Below are 14,813 nucleotides of genomic sequence, written 5' to 3'. Positions count from 1 at the left end.
CAAGTAAAAATGTGTTCCATGCAAAAATCAGCTAGTTCAGTCTACAACTCAAACAACTACACAAGTGCTTTGCCTAGAAACAATGATCTTACTTCAGCATGCAGAAGTGTTTTACGTATATTTCCCATTTTGTCATACAGAACGTTAAAAAGATGGGCACTCAAGCATCAAGATTTAATAAAATTAATGCTACATTGAGGACACTCTTAAGTAAAATTGGCTTTTTATCTCCCGAGAGTATGAAGAAAACAACTACTAGGACAATTTGCTACACCGCACTGGCAGTTTCACCCACCATAAGTGCAAATGTCAACATGGTGAAAAAGGCAAACCATCTTCATATTATTCTTAAAATAGTCCTCATGTTCCTCCTGATGAGATCTCAGGAATCCCAGGGGTCCACAGACCACACTTGGAGAAATACTGACCTAAAGGATCCCTAATGTCCCTCCAGCTCTAAAATGTCATATATATGGTCAATACCTTTCATTTGCACAACTCTACAAAACATTAGTTTCCCTAATATTACATATTACATTTAACAAATACTTCAATTTCTTACAAATCTTTTATTCAACTGATCCTGATGACAAACTCATGAGGATGTGAAGCAGGAACTATTTCTGCCTTCCTAAAAGTAGAACCTTGATTTTATTCAGATTTTTCCACCAAACTTTTCCAGGCAGCAATGTGCTTTGGGGAGGGTGGGAGGCGGGTTTAATAAGTCATTGGTGTAACTCTACCTTTATGGTCCTATTCCACTTGCCAATGTACTGGTGTAAACATCTACATTTAACACAATTCTAACCAATGAGTTGTAACGGGCGTTTTCAGAGTAGAGGTGTGGGACTCCTGAGAAAGTTTTCATCATTGATAAAAAGGGACACAAATGAAGAGTACATACTTCTCTTCTACTGGACACTGTGGTGTCTGCACATGATCCCTGGAACTGCAGCAGTCATCTTGCAAGTATGAAGGGCACTAATCTGAGAGAATAAGCTGATAGGCATAGTATGGCAGACCAGAAAGTGGAAAGAACCTGGATCATTATTTGGCTGAATGAATTAACCTCGGAGATACTCTACCTCCAAGCTTCTTGTTATGTGATCTAAAAAATTTCTTTATTGTTAAGACAGTTGAATTAGTGTTTTCTACCATTTGCAATAGAAAACAATCTATCTGATATAAATAAGCACTATTATGCTTATCTTTTACATACAGAAATGTTTTACTACATCAATTAGGTTATGGAATTACGGACAGAGAAGGATCTCTCCGCTTTTAGCAAAGTCCTGCAGAACTCAAAATACAGAATACACTAAACAATTTTTCACTAGTTTCCCACTCTTCATACCATTTTCTCCGCCAAAGTTCTAACATCTCCTCCAGTGTTCCATTAATGTCATACATAAGAAATTTTGGAAGCAAATTAGCTAGTTCTCATAACATATAGGAAAAACGTAATTTGACTGAATTATAAGATGCTACAAATGCCAGCAACAGAATTTATTACAGTCCTATTCTAGTATTTACTGTAATGAAACCATTCCATTAACCCGACTAGCACTTGCTCATAAATGGTGCTTAACTCTCTCTACAAGTTAATAAATAAATCCAATGTTTACATCAAGTTCAGTAAAATTTTTAAAGTTAAAAATTATATTTAACAAAAGCTTATTCTTTTATAACATTTGCCTTTGGTTGTCTTTGGTTAGTAAATAGCAAGGGATTTAAGCTTCCCATTTCAACAAGGTAACAGGTACCATCACAGACTACACTTTTGGTTAAAGGCCAGCAGAAGCTGCTGAAGGAACAAAGGGCAGTTGGAGCTGAACAGATTATGAAGGTAAATAAACTCAAGCATTGATGCATAAAATGAGAATCTGGTTTGTTAAAATGAAAGGTGCCTATGTATCAGAGATCACACTAAAGATGCTTCCCCAAAAAACCCTCAAGAACTATTGCTATTAAAAAAAATCTTTGTAATTAAGATTTAGTTAAGTGGCTGGGTAGTTCATTTATAATGTTAATTACAGGGAATATATTTTCAAAAATTACTTCTATTCCATGGTTGCTATTGTCAGAAGGAGATGAGATGATGGAATGAATACATTTTAAAAAGAAAATCATTAGGGGATAGGACCAAATCAGCCAACCAACCGGCAATCAAGTGAGCATCAATTCCATAGTCAATGTACTAGACAGAAAAAAATTAAGACGGTCTCATAGGCACTCTTATACACTACTGATAGTAGTATAATTGGTAAAACCATTCTGGAAAGTAATTTGGCAAGAGCAGATCCCTATCATTCAGAAGCTTAAAGTTTAGCTATTCAAATGCCACCTGGAAAAGCCATAATGCATAACAGTTTGTGGTTTTGCAGAGGAATACATTTGAATTGCACAAGCTACAAGGCTGGCCTGAAGGTAATAAAGTCACTTAGCTAGTGAGGAAACACAACGAGAAGGTAAACGGGGAGGGGTACAAAACATATGGGGGACCTCTCATTCTAGATGTACTTACAAGTTTGCTTCTAAAAAGTGGAGATGGAGACTGCAATAGTATCATCTCAAATTCAGAAAAACAGATTAGCAATTAATGGGGGAAGGTTCTGGAGTATCACTAAGGGAGAGATGAAAGTAAAGGACAGCACTAGGCGAAGGCACAGCCATTTAAGAGTAAGCTTCATAGGCATCTGCTGGGTAGGGGCAGGTGAAGGAGGTGCTGAGGGAGAGCAGAAGGGCTCCCATTCAGATGCATTCCAAAACTCTCCTAGGGGAGGGAGATGTCAGTGGGTTTGGAGAATGTTGTATCCTTGCAATAGCCAGGAAGAGGTCAGTGTGGTAGGTATTCATGGAGAGTAGGTTCCATCTTTTATCCAGGGGAGAAATGTAGGGTGATGCATGGTTCACAAAATTAAAGATTAGGCCCTTGAGGATGAATAGCCTAGGCAATTATAGTAAAGAGTTATTAAAAATGGGCCCATGGTAAGTCTATCTTTAGAATCAAGTCAAGGGACCAATCACAGGAAGGTGTTATGGAAAGGGCAGTGGGAATTATTCAACTTTTGAACATGACTTTATTTTTCTGTATTATCTATCATGTACGAAATAAGCACTAAGGAAAATCTCACGAGCAAGTTCTAGAGCCAGACTGCTTTGGTTCAAATCTTGGCGCAGTATCTTATTAATTGTGTCACCTTAGGCAAGTTATTCAACGACCCTGTAGGCCTCAGATTTCTTGTACACAAAAATTGGACTAGTATTATCTACCTAACAGAGAATAACATAGCAACCACTAAAAAAGCTAGCTATCATAATTTATCTGTTGATGTAACCTTTCAAATGTTAGCGTCTACTGCATGTACCAAAGACTTTAAAAATACTGATGGCCTTCAGCCCACTAATTCACCATGAAGGAGGCAGTACTGATAAAATAATACAAAGTATGGAATAAAAATTTTTCATGATAGTATTTTTTACAATGGCTAAAAAACCTTGAAATTTCAAAATATATTCTACAAAACAGAACAGGTAAATTAATTGTAGGGTGTATAAATATAAATTGTATGCAGTCACTTAAAAATACTATTTTTAAAATTAAGAATTTTAATAATATGGAAAAATGCTTGATAAGTGAAAAAGATTAAGATATAAAACTGTATATAGAATGATCCCAACTTTTCTTCTAACAACTTACTTTTTAAAGAAAAGATTAGATACGTAGGAAGGAAAATCATCAAAACAATAATAAGGGTTATTTCTCTGGTGTTGCTAGAATTGTGGGCAGATTTTTACTTTCTTCTTTATAATTTTCTATATTTTTCAAACTTCCAACATTGAGTATGTATTACTTTTGTTATTGGACAAAATCTGCACATAACTTCGTTGAACGAATGAACAAATATACAGTTCTTCCCTTCCAAGAGTATAAAATCTAATAGGGAGAACAGATAAAAATCCCATGAAACAAAATGCTTGTAAGATCAAATACATTTAGATACTAGACAGGAAGAAACTAAGTATTACAAACGTTCAAAGAATGGTAAAATCACTAATTGATATAATAGGGAAAGTTTCACAGAAGGACTATTTATCTGTTCTCACCAGCATGTAAACTCCATGAAGGCAGGGACCCTGTCTATCTTACTCAATTTTATCCATAGTATCTAGCACAAAATGATTTTGTGGTCAGTACATATCCATGAGGGTGGAAACAGAACAACATAAATGCAATTCTTAAGTTATGAGTTGCTGAATAAATATCTTTTGAATGAGTGTAAACATTACACTGAAATTGAGCAAAGACTTGGATCCATAGGATTCTAATCAAGACAGAGAGCCAAAATATGTATATAGTGCTCAAGGGATTACAGGAAAGCTCACCTAGGCTAGAACAGAGGAGTATACTGTAAAATGTAATGAAAAATAAGGTTGGATGAAGGGAAAGATCATGAGAAGCCTTGAATCAGGCAGAGAATTTGACAGTTAATGCAATAAGAAATGGCAAGACTATAAACAGTTTGTAATGACAATAATGAAATCTAAAATTTGTTGAGCATTTAATATGTCCCAAGTACTATTCTAAATGCTTTACATAACTTCTTTCATCCTCAAAACAATCTGTGACATAGGAACCACTGGCCCCTATTGCAGATGAGAAAATCAAGGCTCATGGGTTAGTACTTGGCTGAAGGTCACACACCTCTCAGTCAGATTCCAAGTCTGACTCCATAAGTCAAGTTCTTAAAGACTGTGTATAAGACCTCTACAAAGCCCAAAAAACATGTCTGAGGAAAGATACCAGAAAGCAGTGAGATGCCACAACTTCAAAGATTATGTTTATTCTCTGGTCTTGGACTGAAACTAGAGGTAGTGGTACCAATTCATGGTTTTTAATACATATGTATACAAAAAGAGACTGTAAGAAATAGATATGGAAGTGAGTATATGTCTGTGTATATATACATGTGTTTCCTAGTTTCGTCTGCTGAGAAGGCCTAGAAGCAATGACTCAGTAGCAATGAGCATGCTAAGCACCCAGATCTTGATCTCTAAACACCATTATCCAGTAAAAAGAATCAGAGCTGTTGGAGAAATGGCTGATTCCAGGGTTGGGGCAGGGCAGGTCAAAAATGAGCCCAGAACATCTTGTGGTGCCAGAACATAAAGGAATGCTCAAAAAATGATGGGCACATGTTGAAAGGACACAGGAGGCAACTGGATGGGACAACTATTGGCCAAATCTGGAGCAATGTCAACAAAAAATAGTAAAAATAGAATAATTCATTATAACTCATAGAATAAAACAAATATCCCTAAGTCCATACTGCTATAAATAATCAACTAAATAAATAAATATCAGAGAAGGTAAAGGTCTTTGTTACATTAGAATTAAATTAAAATATGCAGAAAGTGTTGAAAACTGAAAATCACCATTTGGCAAATGTCACAACGATAATTATTCAGGCCAAAATCCTCAACAGATGCTAAAATTAGTGGGCAAAAGTAGGATGAAAAACAGGATATTTACATTGTCTCACGTATCACCCTACATAGTCTCACAAGATCTGCTCACTTTGTAATTACAAAGGGAAAAAACAGTGACTTTACGGTAGATAAACCCGGCAGACACAACCTTGACCAAGCTATCAAGCTTTATTCAAGGTAAAAATTTTTATGGGTTGCATATACAGACATCAGAAGTCAAATAAAAACAAAGGAAAAAAATGTACACACTGTTACACAGTCACAGGACAGATACACACACACACACACACACACACATATATATATGTGCAAGGCTAAAGTTTTATAGCTAGTTGAGTGAATATAATTAGATATGATGGGTAGGTAAATTAGTAAAAACAATAAAAGCGAATTGGGCATTGTAAGCAAAGTGTGCCACCATATACACATATCCTGTTTTATCATAATATATACGCTCCTGAAAAGTTCAGTATATTTAAAATTATTATAGAAACAGACTAATCAAAACAATAAGGCAAATCTTTCTTCAGAATACTCATCTACCACAAATTATAGCTGTTTTATAAATCTAACTTTTTATATATGTGACTATATAAAATCATACAACCTGCAACAAGCAATTGCTTCTAGATTGCTTTCAAATTATCTATCTTTAGACATATAGGGAGAGATCAAAATCTGTTCTTTTTATTCTAAGCCCAAAGCTATTTCCATTATACCATGCTGCTTCTCCTGACATCAGCAGGAAGAGACGTAATCCCCATTATCATTTCCATTTCACCTCCTGTGTCTCCCCACACAACGACAACAACAAAAGTAGCAGAGATCCAAATACTCTGAACAGCAAGTAAATCTCCACAGACTACATACAAAGGAGGCAGTATAGGACTTTCATTAAGGGCAAAGAATTTGGAGTCAAACTGCCTGGATTCAAATTTCCAGCTCCACAACTTACTACCTATGAGACTTTTGGCAAGTTACTTAACTTCTATGATCTGTAGCTTCTTGATCTGTAAAGAGGAGATAACAATGATATATACCTTATAGGTCTGTCAGGAAGATTAAATATGATGATTTGTATTACTATATTAGCACAGTGCCTGGCACATAGTAAACACTCAAAAATGTAAGTTATGATAGCAATGCCGACAAATTCTTCCTATGGAGCTGTATACTTCATAGAGGAAAAACCGTTCCATGGCCACAAACCACACTACTACCCCTAATGAGTTGTTGCCACTGATCATGAGGAAATAGTACATTTAAATTAGAGAAACCCATCCATTCTACTGCACAAAAAAACTTACTAACATTTGTACAGTAGTAGTATAATTTTATACACCATATCCATAATCTGAGTGCATTTCCTACTGACAATGTCAGTACAGGTATAATTAGCTTTACATAAAAATACATTATTTCCATCTCTAGAAATGACCTTTCAGACCTAACGCTGCCTTTTTCTCTTACTGCTAACCTTTGGCATAGGGGTTACTTTATTTTACTAATAAACACTCTACCTAAAAAAATCTTCCACATATTTGTGATATTCCAATTTGGCACGACTTAACTAAGAAAAATTAAAGCAATTTAAGTATTAATGCTCTTCCTGATATAAAAGTCCCAATATTAGACTACTTTGGTCAACAACCAGCCCCACTACCATGTAGTTTATTCTGGAGAAGGTCACCAATATCCCCAGCACTAGTATGGAGAGCAGATACCATTCATATCTTTGAGATGATTAAAACATTCATCTAACTAGGATATTGACGTGTGAAGCAGAAAAAACAAACCCCTAGTTTTATTAGAGGCATAATATCTTATTATAGGAAAATGGGATATGAAATGTTCTTTAAAAATTACAAAGAAGGAAAAAGGGAAAAACTGCATAGTGTCTTCTGTAATTTCTTCACGAACACTCAATTGTTAGAGTCCAAGAAAACAAGCTTGCTCCCGTTTTGTCAATCATAAAAAGAAATCTCATTTTAAGAAAACCTGATTTAATATAAATTGATGTATAATATTGCTATACATACCTGTATGATTGGTAACTGGTGCACATTTATTAAAAGCATTTTCAAAAGAAAAAAATCAGAAATACTTAAACAGCCGCAAAATCTTTGCCCCTGGGCCAAACGCCATAAGTAGTAAGCACCAAGAAGATGTTTTTAAAAGCAATTCTTTTCAGCAAGACAATTGTGGTTTTACCAAGGGTCTGTAGCACTATTGAGTGGCTAAACCTTACCCTATTAAGATGGTTTGCATTAAAAAGCAATTTTAAATTATCTATCTACTTTGATGGAGGAAGAAGTATAAGTGTAATTAAAAATATTTGATGTGCATGGTTTTTTCAGCAGATTTGCTATCATAATTATGTTGTGCTTAGAATAATATGAAAGTTAGTTTTCATACCTTGAGTACACACTTTCTGGAGGCTAGGAGGGCAATGTAATCTGAGGCATTCTGAGTGTATGAGAAGCTAGACAGCTAACTTAAAAGTGGACCCAGATAAGTTATAATATAGCAGCTGCATATAAAGAATTGATAGTCATTCAACCATGTGAAGGCCTAAGCCATGATCTCACATTAAAGTGTTTTTAAAAACACTCATTAAGATCACTCAAATATAACTTTTACATAATTTATCACGTACTTAATTCTTTAGAAGTTAAGTGAAATTAAGGACGTTGAGCTTCAGGCTGGAGAACATTTTCTCGGACAAAGCCATTCGTTCCTATACATCTGTCTCTCATCCCCCAAAGGACAGTGGGTGGGACTATCCAGATACTCTTCTAGGAGATATCTGGAGGGTTTAATTCTACATTCTTAACACTGAGTGGAAGGTTCTGCTCTGTCATTTCACATGTGCATCCTCCTCCACTCTCCTTTAAGCCAGAACGCTCATTCTCCTTTGAAAAAAGAGAATTTGGTTCATTTAAATAGGTGATGGGCAAATTCTCTATTTGTTCAGGTGCCTTAGTAAGCTTAAAAAAAATAAACAAAAACAAAAACCCAGAACTTTATATATATATAAAAAAAGATGCAGAAGAGCTGAAGCCTGAGGACAGCTGTCTTCACCTCATTCTTGCTAGTGTGTTACCTGAGCATTTGCAATCAGAATGTCAAAAGGGGGACACAGTCTCTACAGAGGCTTTATTGACCAGAGGTGAGGGGAGGTTCGTTGTTTAAGGAAAGGGCAAAAGGGAAGACCTTCATGGGCACGATTAACGCTTTGATAGAAGCTGGATTTTAGAAAAGCCAAAATATTAAACTATAGAGAAAGTTTAATGAGTGCGTGGGTTGGGTACAACTAGCGAAAAGGTTAGCCGGCAGGCAGGGAAACACCCGAGGGCGGAGGGTGGGGAGGAAAAGTTTGAAATACCCCCCAGAGCCCAGTGATCTCTGAACATGCATTCCCCACCTCAGGCTCTGCACTTGCCCCCGAACAGCTAGCTGCAGAAAAGCCAGCAGCCCTATTTTTAAACACTTGAATCTCTCCTTTGGTCTTCCGAAGGCTTGAGTTACCAGCGTTGTAAATAATGTTTCTTCCTAAACAAGTGAAGGCAAATTTGAATTCCCTAGCCAAGGTCGAGGAGAAAGTAAGGTAAAAGGGACAAAAAGTGATTTCCGCTTGAGAATGAGGTGATGGGGTGGCGGGGGGAGGTAGAAGGAAGGACTTACCACAGCCTCTGCAGGCTGCCCCCAAAGACTCAGGGCCAGTAAGAACAAGCCGGCAGCCAGGCTGACTCCACGCAGTTTCATTCTTCTCCGGCTCCTGCAGCTTCTTCAGCACCCGCACGAAATCCCTGGCTGGCTCTGACCAATTGACATAATCTCGAGGGTTTATGGGGAGAGAGCTAGAGCCGGAGAGGGACAGCGAGGGTGTCCCAATTGTGCCGGTCGGTTTGGGTGAGGAGAAACAAGCTTTTTAAGAGTGGAGGGGAAAAAAAAAAAGAAGCAGCAGCTATTCTTCCCTCCCCCCTCCCCTCCCCAAAGCTAGTCTCTCGGAAGCACTTTTCCCTTCTGTCCAGACTTGCAAACTTTTTCCTCACGCAAGTCCCACAGATCTACTTTCCTCCCTCTCTTCTCCCGCACCGCCCCCTCCCCACCAGCACCGGGGAATTTGAGGATCACTCCGCCACAGCTTTAGACTGTATCAGCAACCTGCGAGGGAGTGACGCTCAGTTATTTGGGGGAGGGAAACTTCCAGACCAGTCGACTGAGCACCATGAGCCCAACTAGGAAGCCTTTCTATTCGTCCACTTGCACCTTCCGTCGATACTACTCTCCCCTGCCCAGTCCTACTCTCATTGGTATGAGCACTAAAGCCAATTACAAATAGACCTGAGCTGGGACTATTTTTTTAGCGGATGGATCTCAGAGGAACGGGCCTTTTTATTGTTAATGATTAGAAACAAATTTTGGTCGCTGCTCCTTGGGCTGCTGGTGTTCTTTGCCTTCCACCTGATCGCAGGGCAGAGATTCTGCGTACAACAGAATATGCGAAAATATTGTAAATATATAAATATATTTATATAAATGTATGCTTGTAACCAAAGAATTAAGAAAATGAATATATGTATAGGCATGCGAAGACTTTATGCATATTACATACATATAAGATTTTGGAGCTTTCAGTAGATATTATTATATGGTTGAATGTTATTGTAATACAATCATATCTTTTTATTTACTACATTGGATGCTATAATTAATATCTACCTCATATTGAACGAACAAAAAAGATATTGACTCTCATTGCAGTTGTTTCAGAGGGATTTAGGACAGGAAATTAAATAATGGTAGTGCAATTTTCCTTGAAACTAACACAAAAACCTAATTGGAAATATTTATATGGAGTTAATGGCAGTCGAATTGATGTCTCCCAGATAGACTTGAACACTACTTTGGTAATTCTGACATATAGGTTATTTAAAGTACGAACAGGCCCAGAAAACACTTTATGTGGACTCCTTGGAGGGTCTTTCAGCGATTTGCTGAAGAATTCTTCAGAACAGCTCTGTTATCTTAGACCCTAGAATTTACCACTTTAGAGTCTCTCAAGGCTTTGGACTTATTTCATGGGGGCCCACTCATCCTTAGGTTCTACTTGTCTTAGGGTAGATTTACAACTCCAGAAGCCACCACCACCCCAAGAGCTTAGTATACAATCAATTAGAATCAGTGTTGTATGCATTTTGGGCAAGTGTGCAAGGACACTTGGGGCTCATTTGTCTATGTAGAAGTCGTATGTCTTAATCGATATATGTGTAACAGTTAGTGGTTTATGGAAGTGTATGATGCATAGTTGCTTACATCTCAGCGTATAGGTCTCAATGGGCTTTTGCCTGAAGCTATGGAGATGCGTGGGAATGTTATATGTAGAGGCCCCTGCAAGTGAGAAAGACGACCGGCTGCCCAAGGTAGGGGGGATGATTGACAGCAGAGAACCCCGCCCCCTTCCCCTCCATTCCTTCCTCTCCTGGTGCATGGAACTATCTTTTGAGTGCGGCAAGTTGTAGCGGGCACCGCTGAGCGTGTTTCCCTTTGGGGCACTTCTTATCTAGGAGCTGAGTTTAGTTTCTTCCGAAGTGAGCCACTTCGCCCCCCTACCCCGTCCTCCTGAATTAGGAAGCAGCCGCCAAGCATCAGCGGAGCCCTTATGAGCCAGGGCCGCCAAGCCGCTTAGCAGTCTCCCGGGACCCAGCTCCGGAGGAGCCGCAAGCATGCACCCTGGGTGAGCTGTTGCTGCCCCGAGCTCCCCTCCTCTTTCCTACTTTAGGCTACTTTGCCAGACCGGGACTATACTTGAACTTCTGTCACTGCAGAGAAAGTGGGGGCAGGCAGCAAAAAGGGTCCGGGGTCTATGGACAAACGCAGGACCCTGGAGCCTAGAGAGCCCATGTTACTCACCCTCCCTCCCGTTTCAGGTTGTGGCTGCTGCTTGTTACGTTGTGCCTGACAGAGGAACTGGCAGGAGCGGTGAGTCTCTTCTCCCGAGCCCTTTCCCTCCTCCTCCTTTGACCCCCACCCCATCCCACCTCTTGTGTTTGTGTTAGGGGGTTACAGATGGTTGCACTGCGAGACAGAGTTCACATCACTCTGATTTCTGGTGGGAGTTAATGGGGTTCTTAGAGTGGAATAGCACAATGTCAGGTTAATAAGTTTGAGACTCAGGCATCTTTCTGTTTCAAACTTCATAACGGGTTGGGAAAATAAAAGTAGAAGACACAAGAGACACACATTTCTGAGCCTCTTCCCGGACAACTTGAGATGACTGACATGTGATGCCTGTCTCTACATTGATCTCCAAGGCAGAAGAAATGTAATTTTCCCATGTCTACACGAACGTGAATTGGCACACAAGTTTGAGAGTGGGAGGAGAGCGTGAGGGGTGGAACTTGAAAATTCCGTGAATATTATGGGAGTTAAACTTCAGTATTCGCTTGTGAGTCCTTTGACAGTACCAGCTGACATCTGGATTCTTTTAATACCTGAACTGAACTGATACCGATAGATGATGTTCGATTTCTGCCTGTTTGCTTTTACTAGTTTTCTGTGTCATCAGAAAATTAAAAGTTAAAGTGGTTAGAATAGAAAAAAAATCCTAAAAGTTAACGTTTCATAGACTGTTTAGATATCGTCCATCAAATCAGCTAGAGACTGCAGGCAAAGGAATTTCTGTAGACATCTGGTCAAGAAAAGTTTAATGGATCCCAGAAAGTAGAGAGACCTCCAGTGGAATTACTAGGATAATTTACAAAATGTGGAGTGACCCAAATAATGAGAGATGCTGCAGTTTTCCAGTCTCACTAGCTACTTATGCTGGCAGAAATAAAGTTAACTGCTGAGTTCGAATATGAAGTTCTTCAACTGTTGAGTACTATTTCACTACTCTTTAAAAAAAAAACTCTTAATAATAGCTAAAGTCATGCACTATATAGGTGACAGATGAATATATATTCCGAATATTTACCTTGTAGATTTTGACAATTTTAACTGATTGGCTCTATTTTCAATACTTTAAATATTTTTTATATAGTGTAAATACTATTTATAGAGCCATCCTTAATCCAACCAACTAAAATTACCTAATACATTTATGGGAAAAAAATGGATTTCTTTGTCTTGGCATATGTCTTTAAGAAAATATCAGAATGAAGTGAAATAATTTCTCTTGCAAAAAGAGGATGAAGCCAGAAAACTTGACTTAACATCTTGTGACCCCTTAACTCAGAAATCAGCTCTTATGTAGGTAAATTCTAGATTTTGTAAGCAAAAGTATTGATCTAGGCTTCTGTACACTTCCCCATCTGTTTCCTCCAGTATACATGTTTAGTTATGTGTTACCTTGAGGCTCAATACTACATTTATTGAAAATGCCAGGTTTTGATTAGTGAACAATTTTTCCGGGAATCTTGCCACTTGTGAAAATGTCATGCTTGGACAGAATACCCTCCAGCACAACCTTTATTTTCACAGTCTGGCTGAGCGTATTCAGTATACTTTTGGGAATAGCATTAACAAATCATTCTGAATAACTGGAGACTTCCCAAACATTGCATCCTATCACTTGATATCCTTAAAAGTCACTAGAGGATGATGCCTTCAATTCTTAGAAGCAATGAAGTGTGTCTCCAAAATCAAGCACTGCTTTGGTGTGTGGATTTTAGACTCTTGTCTGATTGTTTTACAATGTCTCCTGCTATGTCAGTGTGATTGACCCTGGTAAGACTAAAATAAACCTTGAGATATACTGACAATACTTTATTTTTTTTGCCTCATTTAAGTCCAGAGCTCCTTTCTTCACCTGTTGTTTACTTCTGCATAGTATCTTTGATGTTTTAAAGCTATTTTTTAATTTTTGGAAAAACGGCAAAGAAAAGAGGAGAGTCACAGGGTAAGTTCTCAGAAGGTGACTTGTCTGAGGGGAAGTTTTTTTTTTTTCTTTGTACTCTGTACAGGATTCTCACCTATATTGGCTGGTTCTCATCTTCTACTTTCAATTCCAGTTTATCCTCTGGGTTTGTAATGTTTTTCCTCTTTCAGATAGTTTTAGACATTTGAATTCTCCATACCTAGTTTGACTAATATTAATGAAAAATAACATAAATTGATTGACAGGAACTATGTTGTGCTTCACGATGAGAAAGTCTGTTCACTGTGAGAGTTAAGTTGCCAACAATGGAATAGTGGCGAGGATTTAAGATAGGGTCATTTAGGTTCTTTTGAGTTCTTTCTTTGTCAGAGTTTATAAAGCAGTGCTATTTAAAGGAATGGAGAGCTAAATGTTAAAACCCAGGATTAAAGAATGAGTTTCCATTAAATTTCTTTTAAAAGAGTAGTGATATTCATCCAGATGAAATATTTGCTCAATTTATCTGAACGAGATAGAGCCTTGGATTTCAAAAGATCCATAGCCATGTTTGGTTATTAAGTGCCTAAGGCACAGCACACAAAGATTTATTTAAACATAGTCTCTAACTCTCTAGGAGTTTACTTTCCCATACGAGGGTGGTCATGATATTCCTTAAAAGATAGGATACTTAGTGATAAATTATTATCTGCATGTATCTGCATCGTGTTAGAGAAAAGACTAGAAAGATCCCTATCGCACCATACACCAACACATCTAGGAGTTAAAATATGTCCCGAAGTAGTCAGGGTCATTATGTTTTCTTCCCACTTTGCCCCAAATCTGCTTTCAGGAAAGGCTCTAATACAACCAAACATATTTAAAAGTCAAAGCCTAGTGGGAGAGTTTTTTGGGTGGGGAAGGGGCAAAGGGGACAAAACAGGGGCTGGCCCCATGGCCAAGTGGTTAAGTTCACGCGTTCCGCTGCAGGCGGCCCAGTGTTTCGTTGGTTCCAGTCCTGGGCGCGGACATGGCACCGCTCATCAAACCACGCTGAGGCAGCGTCCCACATGCCACAACTAGAAGGACCCACAACAAAGAATATACAACTATGTACCAGGGGGCTTTGGGGAGAAAAAGGAAAAAATAAAAAAATCTAAAAAAAAATAAAAATAAAAGGGGGACAAAACATATGGCTATTGTCCCTTCAGCAAAGAGCATAGATAAAATGCCTCTAGCCACATTCAAGTCAAGGTCTGATTGAAGTACAAACTTCTTTCCTTAAAGTTGTAACTCACCCAGGTTTGTCCTTTCCACTGTGATTTTCAGTTGTATTCGCAGTCATCAAAGTATAAATAGAGGGTTGAGGTTTTTCAGAGATGGAGAAAATCCCTTCCTACTCTAGGGGTCAAGAGGAATATTTGCCTTGTTTGGGGCTGTGTCTCTAGGAATTCTTTTTTTTTCT

General features: G+C 38.3%; 2 protein-coding genes across 10 annotated transcripts in view; one reads left to right on the top strand and one right to left on the bottom strand.

The window, feature by feature from the left end:
* The window catches only part of COL4A5 (collagen type IV alpha 5 chain), a 225,583-nt gene extending 215,829 nt beyond the window's left edge, over window positions 1-9,754 (bottom strand). Inside the window, exon 1 of the mRNA XM_001490419.6 lies at window positions 9,175-9,754. Within this exon, the coding sequence (XP_001490469.1) occupies window positions 9,175-9,255 (81 nt within the window). The 5' untranslated portion in view covers window positions 9,256-9,754. The remainder of the gene's footprint in view (window positions 1-9,174) is intronic.
* A 1,062-nt stretch (window positions 9,755-10,816) lies between these two features.
* Window positions 10,817-14,813, top strand: part of COL4A6 (collagen type IV alpha 6 chain) — a 256,618-nt gene continuing 252,621 nt past the window's right edge. For 5 of the 9 annotated variants that reach the window (XM_070256862.1, XM_070256861.1, XM_023633926.2 and 2 more), the window contains exons 1-2: window positions 10,963-11,230; window positions 11,424-11,475. In XM_070256862.1, coding sequence (XP_070112963.1) covers window positions 11,220-11,230; window positions 11,424-11,475 — 63 coding nt within the window. In that variant the 5' untranslated portion in view covers window positions 10,963-11,219. The other 4 variants (XM_070256859.1, XM_023633922.2, XM_023633924.2 and 1 more) reach the window with 4 other exon arrangements.

Source organism: Equus caballus, chromosome X (genome assembly GCF_041296265.1).
Source record: "Equus caballus isolate H_3958 breed thoroughbred chromosome X, TB-T2T, whole genome shotgun sequence".
Taxonomy (NCBI): domain Eukaryota; kingdom Metazoa; phylum Chordata; class Mammalia; order Perissodactyla; family Equidae; genus Equus; species Equus caballus.
Note: the sequence above shows the minus strand (reverse complement) of the source record. Positions and strands in the feature narration are given on the sequence as shown.